General features: G+C 54.3%; 8 protein-coding genes and 1 non-coding gene across 9 annotated transcripts; 4 read left to right on the forward strand and 5 right to left on the reverse strand.

The window, feature by feature from the left end:
• Positions 1–83: 83 nt before the first annotated feature.
• On the forward strand, positions 84–760 carry BO95DRAFT_516291 (uncharacterized protein; the record flags this gene model as incomplete). Its single annotated transcript, XM_025591810.1, has 2 exons — positions 84–469; positions 561–760. The coding sequence occupies exons 1-2, from the start codon at positions 136–138 to the stop codon at positions 758–760; spliced, it is 534 nt and encodes a 177-aa protein (XP_025440181.1). The 5' UTR covers positions 84–135.
• A 630-nt stretch (positions 761–1,390) lies between these two features.
• On the reverse strand, positions 1,391–6,331 carry BO95DRAFT_368041 (P-loop containing nucleoside triphosphate hydrolase protein; the record flags this gene model as incomplete). The annotated part of the gene is made up of 13 exons (XM_025582805.1): positions 1,391–1,955; positions 2,012–2,092; positions 2,159–2,777; positions 2,826–3,013; positions 3,090–3,180; positions 3,229–3,564; positions 3,616–3,778; positions 3,828–4,576; positions 4,630–4,863; positions 4,919–5,198; positions 5,247–5,473; positions 5,534–6,056; positions 6,122–6,331. 13 exons carry the CDS (start codon positions 6,329–6,331, stop codon positions 1,391–1,393), a joined length of 4,266 nt encoding a protein of 1,421 aa, XP_025440182.1.
• A 238-nt stretch (positions 6,332–6,569) lies between these two features.
• Positions 6,570–7,439, reverse strand: BO95DRAFT_394053 (uncharacterized protein). Its single transcript, XM_025583684.1, has 2 exons — positions 6,906–7,439; positions 6,570–6,851 (listed from the first exon to the last, which is right to left on the reverse strand). The coding sequence occupies exons 1-2, from the start codon at positions 7,344–7,346 to the stop codon at positions 6,633–6,635; spliced, it is 660 nt and encodes a 219-aa protein (XP_025440183.1). The 5' UTR covers positions 7,347–7,439; the 3' UTR covers positions 6,570–6,632.
• A 345-nt stretch (positions 7,440–7,784) lies between these two features.
• BO95DRAFT_368062 (oxidase ustYa family protein) lies at positions 7,785–8,784 on the reverse strand (the record flags this gene model as incomplete). Its single annotated transcript, XM_025582807.1, has 2 exons — positions 7,785–8,461; positions 8,508–8,784. 2 exons carry the CDS (start codon positions 8,782–8,784, stop codon positions 7,785–7,787), a joined length of 954 nt encoding a protein of 317 aa, XP_025440184.1.
• Positions 8,785–9,602: 818 nt separating this feature from the next.
• On the forward strand, positions 9,603–10,337 carry BO95DRAFT_206791 (uncharacterized protein). Its single transcript, XM_025581078.1, has 2 exons — positions 9,603–9,963; positions 10,040–10,337. Exons 1-2 carry the CDS (start codon positions 9,885–9,887, stop codon positions 10,273–10,275), a joined length of 315 nt encoding a protein of 104 aa, XP_025440185.1. The 5' UTR covers positions 9,603–9,884; the 3' UTR covers positions 10,276–10,337.
• Positions 10,338–11,560: 1,223 nt separating this feature from the next.
• BO95DRAFT_445038 (mannitol dehydrogenase family protein) lies at positions 11,561–13,560 on the forward strand. The gene has a single exon (XM_025587039.1). It carries the CDS (start codon positions 11,741–11,743, stop codon positions 13,250–13,252), a length of 1,512 nt encoding a protein of 503 aa, XP_025440186.1. The 5' UTR covers positions 11,561–11,740; the 3' UTR covers positions 13,253–13,560.
• A 333-nt stretch (positions 13,561–13,893) lies between these two features.
• On the reverse strand, positions 13,894–13,992 carry BO95DRAFT_t218. The gene has a single exon. It is a non-coding gene; the product is annotated as a tRNA-Phe (tRNA).
• Positions 13,993–14,134: 142 nt separating this feature from the next.
• clf1 (putative cell cycle control protein (Cwf4)) lies at positions 14,135–16,062 on the reverse strand. Its single transcript, XM_025587040.1, has 2 exons — positions 14,485–16,062; positions 14,135–14,427 (listed from the first exon to the last, which is right to left on the reverse strand). Exons 1-2 carry the CDS (start codon positions 16,054–16,056, stop codon positions 14,188–14,190), a joined length of 1,812 nt encoding a protein of 603 aa, XP_025440187.1. The 5' UTR covers positions 16,057–16,062; the 3' UTR covers positions 14,135–14,187.
• A 647-nt stretch (positions 16,063–16,709) lies between these two features.
• On the forward strand, positions 16,710–18,490 carry BO95DRAFT_445040 (U4/U6-U5 snRNP complex subunit PRP31). Its single transcript, XM_025587041.1, has one exon. The coding sequence runs from the start codon at positions 16,726–16,728 to the stop codon at positions 18,328–18,330; it is 1,605 nt and encodes a 534-aa protein (XP_025440188.1). The 5' UTR covers positions 16,710–16,725; the 3' UTR covers positions 18,331–18,490.
• The last annotated feature ends 530 nt before the right edge of the window (positions 18,491–19,020 follow it).

Consider the following 19,020-nt stretch of genomic DNA (forward strand, 5'->3'; position numbering starts at 1 on the left):
ACCAAGCTCATCTCGCATCAACCTAGTCACTCATTCACTCATTCATTCACTCGCTCACTCCATCTTACTATTTTCTCTTTTCCCGAACCCACAGACAGATATAGAAACTACCTATTCTTCTTCTCTCGTTTAAAAATGCTCTTCAACCTCAAGCCCACCCTCCTCTTCGGTCTAGCCCTAACCGCAGTCGCCAGCCCGATCGCCAGCGACACCGACCCTCTGGAGGCGCGCGACCTGCTCAGCCTCCTCCCCCGCGCCCAGGTCAAGGACGTGAACTGCGGCGGGGCCAAGTTCACCGCGGCCAACATCAACGCGGCGATCAAGCAATCCAAGGTCGTCGAGACGGCGCGAGCGGCGGGCCAGAAGGGCTATGGCAAGTACCCGGAAACGTACGGCAACGGCGAGAAGTTCTTCAAATCCACCAGCCAGCTGTATGCGTACCCGTTGATTTCGGGGGTTTATTCTGGAAGTGGGTCGTCCTTTTCCGTTAAAAAGAAAAAAAAATTGGTTTGTGAGAGATGCATGTCGGAGCTAATCATGGGGACTTTTCTTGGTGGCAGAGTCCAGTGCCGGTGAACCTGGCAAGTATCGGGTTATCATGAATGAGAAATACACGTACATGGGGTCTGTGTATCATCCCCCCGGGACGGGCAATAGCTATAACCTGTGTGTCAATGATGAGGCGGCGGCGACAACGACCACCACCACTACCACCACTACCACCACTACGACAACGAAGGCGGCGAAGACAAAGAATTGACGAGGTGGGGAATCGTACTACTAGTATGGGGGAGAGGCTATCAGGGGACGACGGTTGGCGAGAGATTTTGTTAAGGGTAGAACTAGTTGGGGTCAGGATATGGCGATGCTCTTCCAGCTATGTACACTACAATACAACACCTGGCTTGCTGAGATACTCAACTTTTGTAGCACTTAGCTTGAGCTTAGACCAAGGAAATGTCGGTGGTGGTGTGCTCTATGCGCCAACGCTTACATCGCTACCAAAGTTGTTTCTAATGTCAATAATAGCGGTATCGTCTCTTAATGCCAGCTGTAGTCAGTCTCCCCAGTATGCTTTTCCCGGAATGTGAAGGTGCAAAGACCTGCAAAGAACCCCCCTCATCGCAGCGCAAAGGTCTCACGTAATCTCATAATCAACAGCTCCTACATCACCTCTGTGCATTGATGCTGAACTCCTCAGGTACGCCCTTCGTATCTCGAGCAGAGGGAAGTTCGGTCGAAAAGTACTTGGAGATGCATGAAGCACATCAAATCAAGAGCCCAAACCGGAATCTTTACTTTCCTGGCAGACCGCCTATCCCCTCCTCTCTTTACCATGCAGTTGACCTACAACCAATCGATCATCCGACCACATCAGCCCTGGACAAGCCTACCCCTTCACCACCCGCCCATCCTTCATCTCGACCATCCGATCAACACCCCGGATCTCATCAGGCCGGTGCGAAATCTGCAGGACGGTGTACCCCCTAAACTCTTCGTCTACCACCTGCTGCATCAAAGCATGAGTCGCAGTATCGGTCCCACTGGTCGCCTCATCCAGGATCAAGATGCCGCCGCCACATTCTCCTCCAGCAGAGTGGCGCTCTCGATTCCACTTGCGCACCAGAGTAACAGCCAGCGCGAACAGCCTCTGCTCGCCTTGCGACATGGAGGCAGACGTCAATTCCTCGTCCAGGCCTCCGCGCGATGTAACCACAGCCAGAAGGTTGCATCTTTCCAAGGCTAAAAGCAGAGTCGAGTTCGTTGCACGGCCGGTGGGATCCAGGTTGAAGCGGATCGAGCCGGGAAGGAGAAAAAGGTCCTGCGGGATAGCGATGACGAGGGAGCGAAGCTCGTTGCGGGGAATGGTGGAGATGTCCATCCCGCCGATGGAGATCGTGCCGTTTAGAGGGTCGAGAAGACGCAAGAGGGCCGAGATGAGCGTGCTCTTGCCGCTGTTACCAAGAGTGAGTGAGATATGTACTATGTGCAATAGCAAACTCCGACTCACCTGCCAGTTCGTCCGCAGATCATCACTTTCTCTCCGGCTTCGATGCTCAGAGACACATTGTCTAATGCGCGCGTGCTCCCGCTGTAGAATTGTAATGATCATTGGTCAGAGGTTCATATCATGAGAGACGAGAGATGAAGCACGCACTCATATGAGGCAGAAAGAGCATTGATCTCAATCCGTCCATCAGCAGGCCAGCTCGGTGGCGGAACCACCCTTTCCCGAGCATCATGCTCAGAAGGCGTTTTCATCTCGAAAGACCTTGTCCTTGCAATCGCACCAAGAGAGGTCTCCAGAGAGGTCCAACTGGACACCACCTCTTGCAGAGTCTGACTGAAAGCCATAATTGCGGTCAAGGAGACTCCGAGCTTTCCTGGATCAGTGGAGTTCCGCAACGAGGTGGCTAGTGCGATGAGTATCACAGCCAGCACGGCAACGAGGAGATCGAGGACGACGTTGAGCCACCGCTGAATACAATAGAGAAGATAGTATGGCTTTTGCGAATCATCGAGTCGGCGTAAGCACTCTGCCACAAATGACCGTTGCCATCCAAGGCCTCGGATAGTAGACAGACCCTCGAGAGTCTCCACAAACAGTGTGTAAAGTGGGCTTCTAGCTTCAAGATCGAGAAATCGGAGCTGTCTGGAAGTTCGCAGGTACACTTTCTGCGCGCAGTATAATACCAGCAAACACGGGATTATCGTCACAGCCATGTAGCTCGAGCCCAGCGATATCAGTGCAACCTGGGCAAAGCATTGCGCAACACCTGAAACTGGGATTAGCTCTGGAATTGAGTGAAAATGATCCAACATACTCAGTGCCGTTCCAAAAGCCATGGTGGGTAGGACAGCATCTACAAGGGTCATGTCCTGGCTGAACCTATTCAAGATGACGCCGGAATCAACCCCAGCAAAGAAATACATCGGCGCATCGACTACAGTTCGGACAAGCACCCGGTGCAGCTCCAATCCCGATTTGATGACGATCTTGATCATGATTTGCCTGGATCAATAATTAGCAAGACATACACGGAGGGTAGACCATATTAGAGGCTTACCATATCATAAGCCCCTGGGACCCTGAGGCAGCTACGGCAAGCAGAACGTAGATACCAATAAACTGGGCGGCTTGTTGCCCATCGTCGTTTGTGAACAGTTCCAGCCACACCTCTTGAACCCCAATTAGCAGAGTATAATGCATAATGGGGATATACTTACGGGGGAAGGTAGAGGAGAATGTATGCACGACAATAATCAGACAAGCTGCCAAGATGCTCGGCCATCCGATGGCCCTCATATAGTACGTATAGACTGCAACATCGCCTGTGCGGCGAGCTATATCTGCTATGTCATCAACAGTGAGGGTTTCCACCTTTTTTGTAGAGGCAGACTTGTCCTCACTCTCATCTCCGGCTGTCGGGGTTTCCGAGCTGGCCTCCGTCGCATGTGTAATTGGTTGCGAGATCAAACCCAAACTCCGCACGGAGCCTTGCTTCTCGATACGTCCGTTCGAGCTCAGCATGACGATCTGATCCGCGACATGCGAATGTTGATCTGGACTAAGACTTAGATACGGCTCTCGCAAATATCCTGGTCTGTACTGACCTGTATGAGTTGCCATCATTACAGTCGTACCGATTTGCCGGCAGACCCCATTGCGACCAAAACAGGCCTCAAGCACATACTGTGCCGTCTTCATATCAACAGCACTCAGAGCATCGTCGAGTACCAAAAGCCCTTTCCGTGAATAAATGGCTCGAGCGATTGCCTGTGAAATTGTCAGTACGAAGCGACAGTGATAGAAATTGGTGATGTACAAGACGTTGCTTCTGTCCTCCGCTCAGCTTCAGCGCCCCACTGCCGACCACAGACTGATCACCCTGCGGCATTCGGGAGATATCCTGCTCCAACGCACATACCCTCAGTACCTCTTTGTACCATTTGACGTCCATCTCTGAGTAACCACAGATATTATTGCAAATGGTGGTGTTCTGAAGCCAGGGGTTTTGGCTGCAGTAGCCAGCATCTCGCCATGCCCTTGTAATCGTTCCTCGCTCACAGGGTAGTTCACCCAGCGCTGCTTTCAAGAGGGTAGACTTTCCACTCCCAACAGGACCAATAATTATCATTACAGTGCCTCCCTTGATTGTGAAGTTGATCTCTGCTAGAGAGAAGTCAGATCCAGGCATCGGATGAATATACGCGTCGGTCATTTGCAGAACAATCTGGTCGGAATTGGGCTGTGTCTTGGGTACCAATGCTTTCAATTCCACCATTGATCCGTTACCACTAGAGCTATCTGTTTCATGGTCGAGATCATCCTCTGACAGTGAGAGTTCCACAGAAGGAGAAGCAAGGAATTTGCGAATGCGGTCAAAAGCACCCAAAGCGGCTGTCACGGCCGGGATCGACGCCAGGAGCTGTAGCGCTGGGCTCGTGATGAGACTGATGATCGCAAGGGATGTGAAAGCCTGCACGGTTGACAGTGTATCTGAATGATCGATTTTTGCACGGATAACGAAAGCCGCGAATGTGACCAGAGAGGCACACATTTGAGGCAGACTCGCTTCCTACAGTCAGTAGACTCAGACGATAGCAAAGAGGAGGCGGGATACTTACCAACCACGTTCAGCCACACGATCAACCATCGGAAGTCTTTAGACAAATCCAGTTCTCGCTCTCTTTGTGCCTGAAGAGTTGTAGCGAGCGTCTCAGATAGTCCAAGCATCTTGACGCTTTTCATCGACCGCAGCGCCGTGGAAATTATGCTCACACGGCGCTGGATAGCGCCGACCCAGACCTTCTGCCTTGCAGGCATGAAAGTTGCCATATACGTCTGGGCGGATGTACACACTATGGCAGAGCAATGTCTCAGATACAAGGAATCAGAAAGAGAAAGGGAACCTACAAATAATCACAAGAATTGGGGCGACGCAAACGGCACCAAGCTGTCGCTCTAAGAGCCAGATACCAATGGCAATTTCCACCAATCGAGCCCATGTCTCGCTGATTTGCTCGAGCGACCGTGCGATCATGTCAACGTCAGTGCTCATAAGGGTTACAGCAGCCGAATCATTGGGGGGGCCATCCGTAAGGACCATAGTGTGGTCGTAGACTAATGCAACGGCTGCGCCTCGGAACATAGTGATCATCCGAAATAGTTGGTGTTTGTAATGCACCGTCGATATCTGAATTGGGTTAGGGCTTTTTTGATCGACTGACTAGAATTAACATACTGCAATCCCTCCATAGATAAGCGCTGCGGCCCCGATCAAGCCATAGTTCTCGTTTTTTGTCAGCTGGGTGTCGGGTCTGTGTAGATGCTCGATTGCACGCTGGATAAAAAACGTCTGCGCGTAGCTGAATCCGATCAGACATAGTCTCGGGAATATCGTTCGAAGGATCGCCCAACGTAGACTGATCACGGTGGCGAATATCAGGCTGCGTGTATGGCAAGATTTGTCTGCAGGGGTCGACACTTAGTGAGATTGCCACGATATGAAACAACAAAAGAAGATTATACATTTGCCCCATGCTCTTCGAATTCTCCGTCCCAGACGGCTTGAGTTCAAGGCTTCGTCCGTTGGAAATAGATTCTCGACTGTCAGAAGCTTTCGGAACCCTCTAAGAAATAGGCCGTTGAGCCACCAGAAGACAGTGCGAGCGAAGATTCCACTGGTCGACTCGGGCGAGACGACATGATATGGTGACTTCAGATACTTGCGTTTACTTTGGGCTTCCAACATCAGTAGAACAAGCTTCAATGCAACGGATGCGGCAGCTAGTGCTGCCAAAGGAGATGGATAGTGGCGGATGAATAAGGTGCGCACTTGCACGGCATCGAAGAGCGTTGATAGCAGAAGGTAGATGCTCAGAAGCGATGACGGGCGCAGTGAGCGATCATGTTCGAGGGCGGTTAGGACGGTGATGCTTATGGAGTCGACCAGCGATAAGACGATGGCAGGGATGGCCGTCCTGGTGAGGTTATGGCGCGCCCATTCGACCACCGAGGTGATTTGTAGACCGACAAGACATAACGCAACAGCCTTGATTTGGCCAGTTCAACTGTTAGCATATGTGCCAATGCGGATCAGATGAAGGTACGACGGACAAGCTTGCCCCAATGGGCCTTGTTGGCGACCGTTTTGATGTTTTCTGTGTAGAGCGACCAGATCCGCCAAGGAACCACGAGGAGGAAAATGGCCGATGGGCCGATGGCTAGAATACTTTGTTCGAAAAGCAGAGTGAAGTCAAAGATCGCTGGACAGGCGATGACCGGTCCAAACGAGCTGTCCGCTTCGGGCGAGCAGCTGCCTGCCATGGTACGGTTCGAGGTTTAGCATCCAGACACAAAAGAAGATGGTGGATGGAAATTCGAAAGAGAGGAAAGAGCAGATAGTGATATTTGAAGGTTGAAGATTGAATACTGGATGTTAAAGACAAGAAGGAGAAGGGGAGATAAGGCAGACATGTGACTGGCCAGGGACCCTGGTCGATGGACGTAAGCGCGTGGCTGCCTGGACGCCTGGACGCGGCCTGAAAGACTACTAGTAGCCTCTCACCCTCTACTAGCTGTATAGCAAAGTTTTTATCTCATACGGATGTCCCGACATGTCTCAAAATCAATTATCTAGCAGAATCTCACTGTGGCTAAGTGTTCCCTTCACTCCAGCAAGATCAACAGGATGAACTTCACTATCTTGGACAGCCCTCCATAACAACTCCGAGTCTCTGCACTGATGCGGATGTCCCAACCCATCAATGATCAAGACGCGTTTTCCATCTCTCTCGACAGCCGAGCGTGGTGGTTCGATAGTGTCATCTGCCGCACAGATTATAGCCTTCCAACTGTCAGGGCGATGGGAGCGTCACTAAGTTCACCACAAGGCACTCACCTGTGCAATGTAATCAAAGCAATGCTCCCAGTGCACAGCATCTTCATGAGCATCGCCCGAGTGAGAAGGTGATGTTGTGGGCGCCCCGTGATGCTGGGTCGTGTCAGGGAATATCAGCCCACGAAGAACCGTCAGACAGTGGAGCTGGTGGAACATGGAGATCCCGTAGTCGGTTACGGTGCTGTTGCTTGTTCGGACCTTTAGTATGCCGCCATTTTGGGGGAGAAGAAGTGATTCCCATGAGGTTTTCGGGGTCAAAGGCTGGAATTCGCGAATGACTGGAGGCCGGGAAAGGGGCTCGCTGGAACAAACATGGAATTGGAAGGGTTGTGAGAGGCTACTCCAGTTGCCCACTGAATTGAATATGACACCGATATTTACGAAAAGAAGGAAGATCAGTGCTGCTGAGATGCTATAGAGGAAGCGTGTTGAATAGGGCATGTTTCGAGTCTGCGTCCCACGCTCAGCCGGCTGGGGCAGGAGCAACGGAGAAGTCCGCTTTACAATTATGAATCCGTATACAGTGGAAGCCGGGCCCAAAGCTGCCTTGTCTGGCTCTAGGCTTCCATATAGGGTGGCGTGAGCCATTCATTTTCTAGGTTACATCGCGTGGTTCCTGTTTCGAAAGCATACATCGTACCTTTGTTCTCTAATCAGCCCGTTGATAGCGCTAAGCAGGGATCGGTGAACGAGCGCAATCAAGGGTTATTAATAAAGCACACCATGCAGTAGCCTAAATGCTTGATTAGAACACAAACAAATCCTGGACCCCTAGTCTCGACTCAACCCCGCTCTCAGACTTGCCCCAAGTACTGGTGCCAGGCCGATCATCGACCCTGATATTAGCGCCCCTCCACAACCTCTTACATGGTGGTCGTCTTATCCAATTATCCCACTATCAGAGCCATCATCGGGGTTGGAATTGTACCAACCAAACAGCTCCTTGAATCGATGCGACATCACCCTGGCCGCTGCATCAGGTGGCTTCCGAATGGCAGCAAACTCGTCTACGTCGACCGAGTTCTCCTCCTGCCAACGCAAGATGGCGTCGAAATCCCGGCATTTGTGGTTGACGCTGAAGTCGGGGAAGGCGTTCAGCTGCGCATCTGCCCAGTAATGGGTGTAGATGTCGACATTCGCGGTGCACATGAGGTTCTGGAGCAGCAGGTAGATGCAGTGGGAGATATGGGTCCGGTGCATGTCGGACGGCGGAGTCCCCGGCGGCCATTTCTTCCCATAGTAGTGGTCAAAGTACGCTTCCCGGCGCAGCCAATCCAGGCAATGAATTTGATGGAAGACGTCGATCCGTCCAATGTATGCCTCAAATCCGAAGCCAAAGCTTTCAGGCCATTTTGCCGCTTGCTCGGGGTCCCTACCCAGCTTGACCACGTCACCACGACTGATGGCGATGGGTCTGATGTTTGCTAGTCGGTTCCAGGCTTCGTCCACCTCGGGGCTGGGTGGCTGACGGTAGATGGGTAGGGGATCTGGCTCCACCAACGTCGCATTCATCCTTTTGTGGATGAGAGGAATTTCCAGTCGATCGAATATGGGGGCTGCAAGCCGTTAGCGAACTGAATGTTGCGACCAAGCTTGAGTCACCCTCACAATATTCAGAGGTTTTCCGCAATAGCTGGCTGGGAACGCTGCTGCTCCGGACAATGCTCGCGGTCATGGCAAAGAGAAACAATGACATTGCAAAGATGGTAGCATTGAGCCAAACAAACCAACGGTGTCGTGGATGGGGATACTCGCGCTGGGACGTCCTTTCCTCTAGAAGTGCTCCATTCTCGCTTTCCGTACCTTGTCGGCCGTCATCGAGGGCATCAGAGTCTCGACGGCCCAGTCTTTCATAGGTTGGAGACATTCCGAACTTCATCTTCATCAGTCGAGGCGTCCTTCGATTCTGGTGGGTAAGAAACTTCCAGACGGTAGGCGATGGAGCGCAGAGCAAGGAATGATCAAATACCTCGACCCCAAAGTGGTATTTTCTCTTGATCTGGGATATGCAACACCCCTGGTAAGTCGATAATACAACGACAGTTCCCTAGTGAAGATAATTGCTAATCAATTAGCCTGTGCCGCCTATGCCGCCCATATCGTCCTGTTGGTAGCTTTCCACCTTCCTCCCAGTCTGGTGGAAGTGCAGATATCTGCTGCAGTCACATTCACAGTAGTGTGCAGTAGTTCGCATTGGGATAGCTTTTGGACTTGGAACAGCTTTCTATCTCAGCACACTTAGTCTTCTCTGCACTTCGACCAAGCACATACGACCACAGGGTGTGGAAAATAGGGCTTCCCGTCCGCTCAGCCGTACTCAAGCCACACGCCGGGAGGTTAGTAGTTGGGTGGGTGACCACCAGCGAATCCCTTCTGTTGTATGTTTTCGTGTTCTTTTTGCTGCAGTCCATCATCTTGTCAGAAACCCTTGCTGCTTTATTTTCCTCTCTTTGGGTCTATCTCTTTGCCCTTGATAGGCTGTGCGATATGTGTATGGCACATATGCCATGCGCGTATATGCAGGACTCTGTTGTTGGACTGTCATGTCTTCCCAAATTGGATTAGAGGTGCAGACATCTACTGGACTCACATTCACAGTAGTGTACAACGACGCCGTTGAGATGGATTGACATCCCCGCATGACACATACTCTGGCTGTGCAATTATGGCACCTACACGTATGGGCCAGACTCCGCTGATGGGTCGTCACCTCTTTCCATATTGAAAGAGGTGCAGCCGTCAGCTGCGATCGCAATCACGGTGGTGTACAACAATCACATAGACCTGGCATCTAGCCTTGGTTGTGTAGACAGGCCATACCGAACGATCCGGCCCGAAGTTTCTCAGATGCAAGAGTGGGAAGGCCAGTGCTCGAGACCTCGATATAATTAGCCCTCCCATCCCCTCCTTCCTGCTCAACAGACCATCTCTTCTCGATCGCAAGCCTCGCCAGAACTCCCCAAGCATACCCCGCCCACCATGAAGTACCCCGTGCTTCTTTCTGCCATCTACGGCCTCCTTCTAAGCCCTATGGCAGCTTCTGCACCGACAGCCAAGCGTATGCACATCCTTCCCACCCCAGATTGTAGGCATTGGTGTGATTCAACCAATATGGAGCTAAGATACATCAGCAGCATTCACACTTCGCGTCCGGGCGGATGACCTCCGCGCTCTCCGCGCCAGAGCCAGTACCGAAGCCACGGCGCTGTATGGGTACATTGTCGCCGACACTGAGCTAGACAAGCGCGACGAGGAGGCGACGGCATTGTATGCGTATATTGCAGCCGACACTGAGCTAGACAAGCGCGACCAGGGGGCGACGGCGTTGTATGCGTATATTGCGGCTGATAGTGAGTTGGAAGACGAGTGAAGGCTCTCAGACCTGTCGGGAAAGCGCTGTAGCAGCAAGACACCATGCTTAAGACTGGTCCATCTGGAAAAGAGCCATCGCTACAATCTTCACGTCTCGCCTAAGAGATAATGTGGCATGCAGTTATTGTTCCACTTCAGATCCACTATTACTATAAGACCTCCCTCGTAACGATTGAACCGGGCAAGGCCTATTAATACTTATAAACGAGATACTGCGATATCGCTTCAGTATATTTTTAAGCAGACACGTGACTCTGGGTAGATCTATAGACCTGGCTCCAAGGATCTGCCTAGAAATGGACCTATTTAGGTAATTCCAACATTGTTCGGAAGAATTCTGGTCTGCAGAGCTAGTCGAATTATCCCTAGAATTATATTGAGGTAACCCGGCGATACTTGTACAGTGGATCGATTTTGGTTTTGGCAAAATTGCCGTAGACAGAAAATCGCCTTACGGAGGATTGTCTGACAGTAGGTGACTTGAGAGGTAGGAGCCACGTTTCCGACCTGACCGCACACGACCTGGAACTGAATACTAGCCCTTTTGGGGAATATAGTCGGGGGTAGGGCAGGTGGCAGCAACTACAGAATCCAGGCGGCTCGAAGCGCGAGACTATGCTCGGGCTGGAAGGAGTCTTACTAGGATATATAACTACTAATAGCTTGGTGGGTTAAGCACCATTAGCCTGTTGCGGAAGATTGAGGAGAAGCCATATATTTGCATGGTTCCTATTCGAAAAGAAAAAAAGAAAGAAAGAAACTGGCGGAAGTGATAATGAACTCAGTGAACTGACATCGAGAAATAACATAGACATACGGAGTAACTTGACTTGGATGACTTTGTATGCCTCGGGCACAAATGGCTTAGTCAGAGAGCTCGGCCAGGGCTTACCCTAACTAGCATCGGGACTTATGCTGTGCTAAGCAATGCTAATATAAGATAATGCTTAAAGTTATCCTTTGGATTCTTAACCCTGATCTAGTGCTCCAGGGCGGGTAGAAATTTCACCGAAGCACGGAAGAAGCGTTCTGGATTGTTCGGAGTTTCGGAGCTCTGACGCAAGGAGCTTCATTATTGATTGCAAAGCACAGACTCCAACAATCAAAGAAACCCTCGATAACAGCTCGATAACCGCCTCCACAAAAACGACTCCACCGCCACCTCTGCTATTTGCCTGTGCTTTTTCCCCACTAGATGGCCATTGCATGATGTAATGCTGTCCAACTCAGTTAGAAAAAGCGGCGGTGAAGCTGCGTGAGTCTGTCTCTCCTTTCCACCTGCCACCTGACCAACAAACTTTATCACTCCCCTTTTTCTGATTCTGATTCTGGTTTTCTGTCCAAAACCTTTTCTCTCTCTTCCTTTGTCATTTCCTGCTCAATCTCCTCTCAATTGCCTCCCCACAACCACTACCTCCATACACATACACGCACACACACTCACTCACTCACACACACACACAATGGCCCCCCTTAAGCTCAGCAACAAGAACCTCTCACAGATTGCCTCCACTGCCGGCGAGCACCAGGTGCAAGTACCAACCTACCAGCGCGGGGATGCCGTGAAGGAGGGCATCGTCCACGTCGGGGTGGGCGGCTTCCACCGCGCCCACCTGGCCGTGTACGTCGACCAGCTGATGCAGAAGCACGGGGAGAAGAACTACGCCATCTGCGGCGTGGGACTGCAGCCGTTTGACGCGGCGATGCGCGACGCCCTGGGGTCGCAGGACCACCTGTACACGGTGATCGAGCGGTCGGCCAAGGGGAGCTTCGCGCACGTCGTGGGCGCCATCAACTCGTACCTGTTCGCGCCGGACGACCGCGAGGCGGTCATCGCCAAGATGGCGCACCCGGACACGCACATCGTCTCGCTGACCATCACCGAGAGCGGCTACTACTACAACGAGAACACGCACGAGCTGCAGAGTGAGCACCCGGACATCCAGTACGACCTCGACCCGGCCCACGAGACCGCCCCGCGCACCACCTTCGGCTTCCTGTATGCGGCGCTGGCCCGCCGCCACCAGCAGGGCCTGAAGCCGTTCACCGTCATGTCGTGCGACAACATGCAGAAGAACGGCTCCATCACGCGCCACATGCTGGAGTCGTTCGCGCGGCTGAAGAACCCGACGCTCGCCGAGTGGATCGCCACGCAGGGCGGCTTCCCCAACGCCATGGTCGACCGCATCACCCCGCAGACCTCGGCCGCCGACAAGACGGCGCTCGCCGACAAGTTCGGCATCGAGGACAGCTGGCCCGTCGTCACCGAGCCGTTCATGCAGTGGGTCATCGAGGACCAGTTCGCCGACGGCCGCCCGCCCTTCGAGAAGGTCGGCGTGCAGGTCGTCAAGAACGTCCACGACGTCGAACAGTTCGAGAAGCACAAGCTGCGCCTGCTGAACGGCAGCCACTCCGCCCTGGGCTACCCGGGCCAGCTGGCAGGCTTCCAGTACGTGCACGAGGTGATGGAGAACCCGACCTTCAACAAGTTCGTCTGGCAGATGATGCAGGACGAGGTGAAACCCCTGCTGCCCGACATCCCCGGCGTCGACATCGATGAGTACTGCCGCACCCTCATGGGCCGCTTCGAGAATCCCACCATCATGGACCAGCTGCCGCGCATCTGCCTCAACGCCTCCGGCAAGATCCCCCAGTTCATCATGCCCTCCATCGCCGAGGCCATCTGGGTCAAGGCCCCCTTCCGCCGCCTGTGCTTCGTCGCCGCCGCCTGGTTCCGCTACGTCAACGGCGTCGACGACGCCGGCAACCGCTTCCCCGTCGACGACCCCATGCGCGACGAGCTGCAGGCCAAGGCCCGCGCCGGCGGCACCAAGCCCCACGAGCTGCTGAGCATCAAGACCCTCTTCGGCGACGATCTGCGCAGCGACGAGCGCTTTCTGAAGCAAATCACCCAGGCCATGGAGGAGATCGACCGCGACGGCATCCTCAAGACCTTGCCGAAGTATGTGGACTGAACGAGAAGTTCTTGCATACCCTTATATATACCTTGGTACTTTAGAAGACGGTGAAAATGATAAGAGGGCATTTAATTCGGTTATTTGCGAGCGTTGGCTTTTTATATACATTTTTGGACTCGTGTTGATACGATTTCTGCCATCTGGCTTTCGGATATGTGATGCGTCATGCGGGATTGAGTTACGAAAGACGAGCATAGAAAAATCTCACCCTTTTGTTTTTTTGTCTCGGTGCATAGAAGATAGAGATAATGATAGATTAGGTTTCATTTATTTGTGTCTTCAATTCTGATTCTCGGGTACGGCATACGTATACTGTTCTTGAGATTCATTGCCTCACTCTACGCTACTATGAGTATATAATATATCACAGCCACCGCAAAATAGCCGGAGCCCCGGGAACGTCAACGTCAACGTCAACCCAAACCACGAACCCAGCTCCCGAGCTGAGCTGAAGGACAGAATCTACACATGAAAGAGAAGCTTCCAATGACGCAAGATACTCTGTAGGATCCAGCGAGTGGCAAAAGGATTAGCAGCGAAGAAAGAATCGCGATGGTGGCGAGGTTCCACCCGTTTCGATTGAACTTAGCTTACCGGGCCCCACACAGCCCACTTAAAAACAAAAAAAAAAAACAGAATGGGACGAGCCGGGCTTGAACCGGCCACCTTCAGATTACAGATGTACTGGCCGAAGTTGATGCTTCAGTCTGACGCGCTCCCAGATGCGCCATCGTCCCGATTGTTGAATATTCGGATTCATCTGATGGATTATGTATCAAGTCAACAAGGCGGGAAGGACGGAAATTTGCTGCTTCTTTCTACCGTAGCTATTGCAACCTTAACATCTACGGAGGCTAGGATATGGTGATGAAAGTGCAACGCTGCAAATCCATTCATGATTAATGCTATGTACGTACATCTACTTCCCACACCTACGCACCCCCGGCCTGTTGCTGCTTCCATTGGTGTGCTTTCTGCAGCAGCTTGGACAGGTTGGCGGCCGACTGGTCGTCCGCGGGGAAGACGTAGTCCATGTATTCCTCGTAGCGGTCGTCGTCGAGCTTGCGCCGCTTCTTGACGCGGCGCGGCATCTGTTTCTCGATCTTGTCGATGTCCTCGGGGGAGCCGTGCGTGTGCTCGAACGAGCGCCAGGCGTTGAGGAGTTCCACACGCTTGGGGATGGGGGTGGTTAGTTTGATTGTCAACGTTACCGGGTGAGAACAACTAACCTCTTCTTTGAGTTCCTTGTCCTTGAACACCTTGTGTGCGCGGGTGAAGATCGCCCGGGCACGTCGCTTGGCCTCGTCGCTGACCGGCCGCTCCTCCTCCTCGTCTTCTTCTTCCTCCTCCTCGTCCGGCACGTTGATCTCGAACCGGGCGTAGTTGATCCACACTTTGACGTGGTCGGTCTTCTCCAGCAGACGCTCGTACAGGGAGCGCACGCGGTCGTACTCGCCCTCGTACTCCTCGAAGTCGATGTAGGACTTCCACACCAGCTCCGGCATGTCGAGGGTCGGCTGCTCGATGCCCAGCTCGTAGATGGCGCGCGCGCGCTCCGTGTCGTCCAGCCCGCGCTCCAGCTCGGCGTACTTGATCCACGACTGGCTGTTGGACGGGTTCCACTCGATCTGTTTCTCGAACAGCGTCCGGCACCGCACGAACTCGAACAGCTGCCGCTCCAGGTCGATGTAGCCCCGGAAGAGCTTGTCCTTGGGGCACATGCCCAGCGCCTGGCCCAGTGCCTTGCGGGCGGCCGGTAGGTCCATCTGGCGGATCTCGAACTGCGCCTTCAGGAGCCAGATCTTGGCGAAGGTGAACCGCTTGTGGGGGATGAGCTTCAGACACTCGTTGTAGATCTGCCGCGCCCGCCCGGCGTCCTTGGCCTCCATCTCCTCCCAGATCGCGTAGAAAATCCACAGGTAGATATACCGCCGCCAGTGCCGCTTCTCCTGCGAGGGGGGGATCTGCGCGATGGCGCGCTCGTAGATGTCGCGCACCCGGTCCGGGTCGCCCGACGTCTCCTCCAGCCGCGCAAAGTCGAACCATACGTCGTAGTTGCGCGCGTTCTCCTTCAGCTGCTCCTCATACTGCACCCTGCGTTTCGACAGAATGACATCCTCCACGCCCTCGCGGTCCCCGAACTGCTTCTCGAACGTCGTGTACGCCTTGTGCAGCGCCATCGACTTGGACCGCGGCAACCGGTCCAGCGCGTACTTGTAGATCGCCCGGGCGCGCTCATACTCCTTCAGCTTGGCCTCGAACTTGGCGTAGGCAATGAACAGCTTCTCATCCATGAAATCCTCCCCGAGCGTCTCGATGGCGATCCCATACACCTCGCGGACCAGGTCACTCGTCCCGTACTCCTCCTCGAACCGCGCCCACTTGATCCAGTTGCGGGGCTCCGGGTGCACGATTGTGAAGCGCTGGAAGATGGCCCGCGCGCGCTCGAACTCGTTGTACCGCTTCTCCAGCTTGATGTAGGCACTCCAGGCGCCCTCCTCGGGCTCCCACGACATCCAGCGCTCGAACACCTGCCGGGTGCCGGGGATGTTGCCCAGGGTCTCCTCCATGTAGACATACTTGTACCACAGCTTGTCGACGCGGGGCAGGATGGTAACGGCGCGGTCCAGCAGGTTGCGCGCATGGTTGATGTTGCGGTTGCGCATTTCGGATTCGATGTACCGGATCCATAGCACCACCGAGGTCGGCTGCACGTCCAGCGCCCGCTCGAAGATCGACCGCGCCCGCCGGAACTCCTTCTGCTCCAGCTCCCACGCCGCGTACCGCATCCAGTTGTTCATGTTGATCCGGTTGCGCCGCACATAGTCCTCGAACTCCTTGCGCTTGCGCCCCTGGTACTCGTGCAGCTCCTCCAGGTCCGCGAACCGCTGCGTCGGCGCCTGCAGCGCCGGCTCCTGCCGGTCGACCGCCTCGCGGAGCAGCTGCTCCGCGGAGATCTGCACCGGCGCCGCGGCCTTGTTCTTGACCCGCGGTGGGCCGCGTGAGGCTTCCATTGTGTCTTAGGGAGGGTGGTGAGGTGGAAAAGAGGGTATAAGGTTGTTGTGTTGTCGGGGGTTGGTGGTTATCGGGCGTTGGACCCCGGCCGGTGTGCGCGAGCCGCTGCTCAGCTGTCAAGTGGGATCACTGGAATTGGGTGAAAGACGGGTTCTGAGAAAGATATGCGTGGACTCTTGTAGGACTGATCTCGACAACGAAGCAGCTCTCCCAGAATCTTCACAGTGTGCCCAAGCAAGCAACACCTGCGCGGTTTGATGATGTCGGGGAGATTGAGACTTGTCCGCCCGACCCAAATTCGGAAGCCCTGCGCTTTTGGTCCGTGGCGCTACACGAAGCCCAGCAGCTATGCTGCTTAGTCACTAGGCGGTCAGCGGCGTCTCTGGGCAAAATGTCGGCCATCTCCAAGTTCGGCTCAGTCTATTCATTAATCACAACTCACAGCAGGTTTCATCATGTCGAACGTCGAGGACCTTCTTCGAGACTTTGAGGACGACGACGAGGATCTCCAGGTCGGAGATGGCCTGGATGACGGAAATGGCGATGACGATGACAACATGGTGGTGGACGAGGAGCAGCTCGCTCAGCCAGCGGCGCCCGAGATCACCAACGAGTTCGACGTCGCGCTGTCGACCCAAGACGAACTGACCCGCCTACACAAGGTCCTGCGCGATCACTACTCGATCCGATTCCCCGAGCTCGAGACGCTCGTCACGACGCCGCTTGACTACGCCAAGACGGTGGCGATTCTCCAGAACGGCCCGCTCAACGACATCAAAGCGCTGTCGACTTCCGCCGATAACATGGTCGGCGTGCCGCTGCGGTCCGTCCTGGACGGCCCGTCCTTGATGGTCGTGGCGGTGGAGGGCACGACGACGCGAGGCCGGGAGATGACCGAGTCGGAGCTGAAGGCGGTGCTGGATACGTGCGAGCGGATCTTGAAGCTCGACCGGGAGCGCACCGCGCTGACGGAGAGCATCCAGTCGCGCATGAGCCAGATCGCGCCCAACCTGGCGGCGCTGATCGGCCCGGAGACGGCGGCGCAGTTCCTCAACCAGACGGGTGGTCTACGCGAGCTGGCCAAGATCCCCGCCTGCAACCTCGGGGCGCAGGGCTCGAAGAGAAAGGAAGGATTGGGATTTGCTACGAATCACGGCATCCGGGCCCAGGGCTTCCTCTACAATTCACCCATCATCTCAGAGATCCCGAACGACCTCAAGCGGCAGGCGATCCGCATCGTGTCGGCCAAGATGGTGCTCGCCACGCGCGCCGACGTCTCGAACTACAGCCCCGACGGCTCCCTCGGCGAGGAGCTCAAGCAGCAGTGCTTCCAGCGGTTGGAGAAGCTGACGGAGCCCGCGCCCAACTCGGGAGCCAAGGCGCTTCCCGCGCCAGACGACAAGCCCTCCCGCAAGCGCGGCGGTCGACGGGCCCGCAAGGCGAAGGAGGCCGTCGCGATGACGGAGCTCCGCAAAGCGCAGAACCGGGTTGCCTTCGGCAAGGAAGAAGCAGAGGTGGGGTATGGCACGGGAGAAGGAACGGTCGGACTGGGAATGCTTGGCCAGCAGAACGACGGCCGCATCCGCGCCACGCAGATCGATCAGAGGACCCGGGCCAAGCTCAGCAAAAACAACAAGGGATGGGGCACGGCGACTCCCGTCAGCGGTACCTCGACCTCTCTACGTGCCTTTGGTGGAGGACCCGGCACCAGCGGCACTGCCAGTGTCCTCCAGGCCAGGGGTCTCCGGGCTTCTGGTATCGGTACCTCCTTGGGTGGATCCGCCGGCACGGCCAGTACCATCGCTTTCACGCCGGTGCAAGGATTGGAGCTGGTTGATCCCAAGGTGCAGGCCGAGTTGAACCGCAAGCGCAAGGCGGAGGAAGACCGGTGGTTCAAGTCCGGAACCTTCACTCAGGTTGGCGGGCAGCAGACTCCTGGCAACCCCTCTTCATCACAAGGCCAGAACGGAGGGTTCAAGGTCCCGGCCATGCCTCCGAAGAAGAAGATCGACACCGGCGACGGCAAGATGGCGCCGCCTCCACCGCCGCTGAAGCGGTAGAACCTTTTCCGCGACATTGCTTTGGCTTTTTCCTTTATTTGCTTATTTGTGATCACGAGCATTTTACCGGCGTTTCAAAAGACTAGGCAGCCCTGCATGATACCAATCGAAGAAATTCTGTATGATAAAGTCCCATAAAGAAAAAGAAACAAGACTTGGCAGTCTCATCTTCCGAAATCACTTTTTTTTTACCTTTTTTATTTCATTCTAGAACCCAACAAAGGAATCTACCGTCTGGACAGTATTCAGTAAGTTACTGATTGGTCGTCGGTTCCGATCCCGTGGCGCAAACCACCGACTGAATACTAGGTAGCCATGGATCCGACGGACGATGGTGAAATTGCCTGGCTTGCCGATTCGCAGAGCAAACAACAAGACAGGGCCCCACACGCTTGGTGGTGGCGCAAGACTAGAAAATTTGTTCGTGACAGTTCAACCGATGGAAACTTGGTGTTTGAGATTTCTTGGGACAGGGATGAAGTTTAAAATTTTTTCTGCAGGAGATGGGAAATGTCGCCATTGCTGGCGGCAAAACGTGCGACTGTCCGCCGCGGGAAAGGGAGATCCCTAGCCCTAACCGGATGTTACTTTTTGACGATGTTTTAAGGACTACAGTGTAGAAGTGCACTACACTATATCAAGCCGTATGATCCTGGGGAATCAAGGGTAACTATAGAATATTAAGCGTGA

This window comes from Aspergillus brunneoviolaceus (genome assembly GCF_003184695.1).
Source record: "Aspergillus brunneoviolaceus CBS 621.78 unplaced genomic scaffold BO95scaffold_52, whole genome shotgun sequence".
NCBI classification, from domain to species: Eukaryota; Fungi; Ascomycota; class Eurotiomycetes; order Eurotiales; family Aspergillaceae; genus Aspergillus; species Aspergillus brunneoviolaceus.

Coding starts and splice junctions, on each gene's coding strand:
- BO95DRAFT_394053 (XM_025583684.1), bottom strand. CDS start 7,346: ATGCCCTATTCAACACGCTTCCTCTATAGCATCTCAGCAGCACTGATC. Junction 6,852..6,905: donor GCTTTGATTACATTGCACAG/GTGAGTGCCTTG, acceptor GACAGTTGGAAG/GCTATAATCTGTGCGGCAGA.
- BO95DRAFT_206791 (XM_025581078.1), top strand. CDS start 9,885: ATGAAGTACCCCGTGCTTCTTTCTGCCATCTACGGCCTCCTTCTAAGC. Junction 9,964..10,039: donor TTCTGCACCGACAGCCAAGC/GTATGCACATCC, acceptor ATACATCAGCAG/CATTCACACTTCGCGTCCGG.
- BO95DRAFT_445038 (XM_025587039.1), top strand. CDS start 11,741: ATGGCCCCCCTTAAGCTCAGCAACAAGAACCTCTCACAGATTGCCTCC.
- clf1 (XM_025587040.1), bottom strand. CDS start 16,056: ATGAACAACTGGATGCGGTACGCGGCGTGGGAGCTGGAGCAGAAGGAG. Junction 14,428..14,484: donor ACAAGGAACTCAAAGAAGAG/GTTAGTTGTTCT, acceptor CCCATCCCCAAG/CGTGTGGAACTCCTCAACGC.
- BO95DRAFT_445040 (XM_025587041.1), top strand. CDS start 16,726: ATGTCGAACGTCGAGGACCTTCTTCGAGACTTTGAGGACGACGACGAG.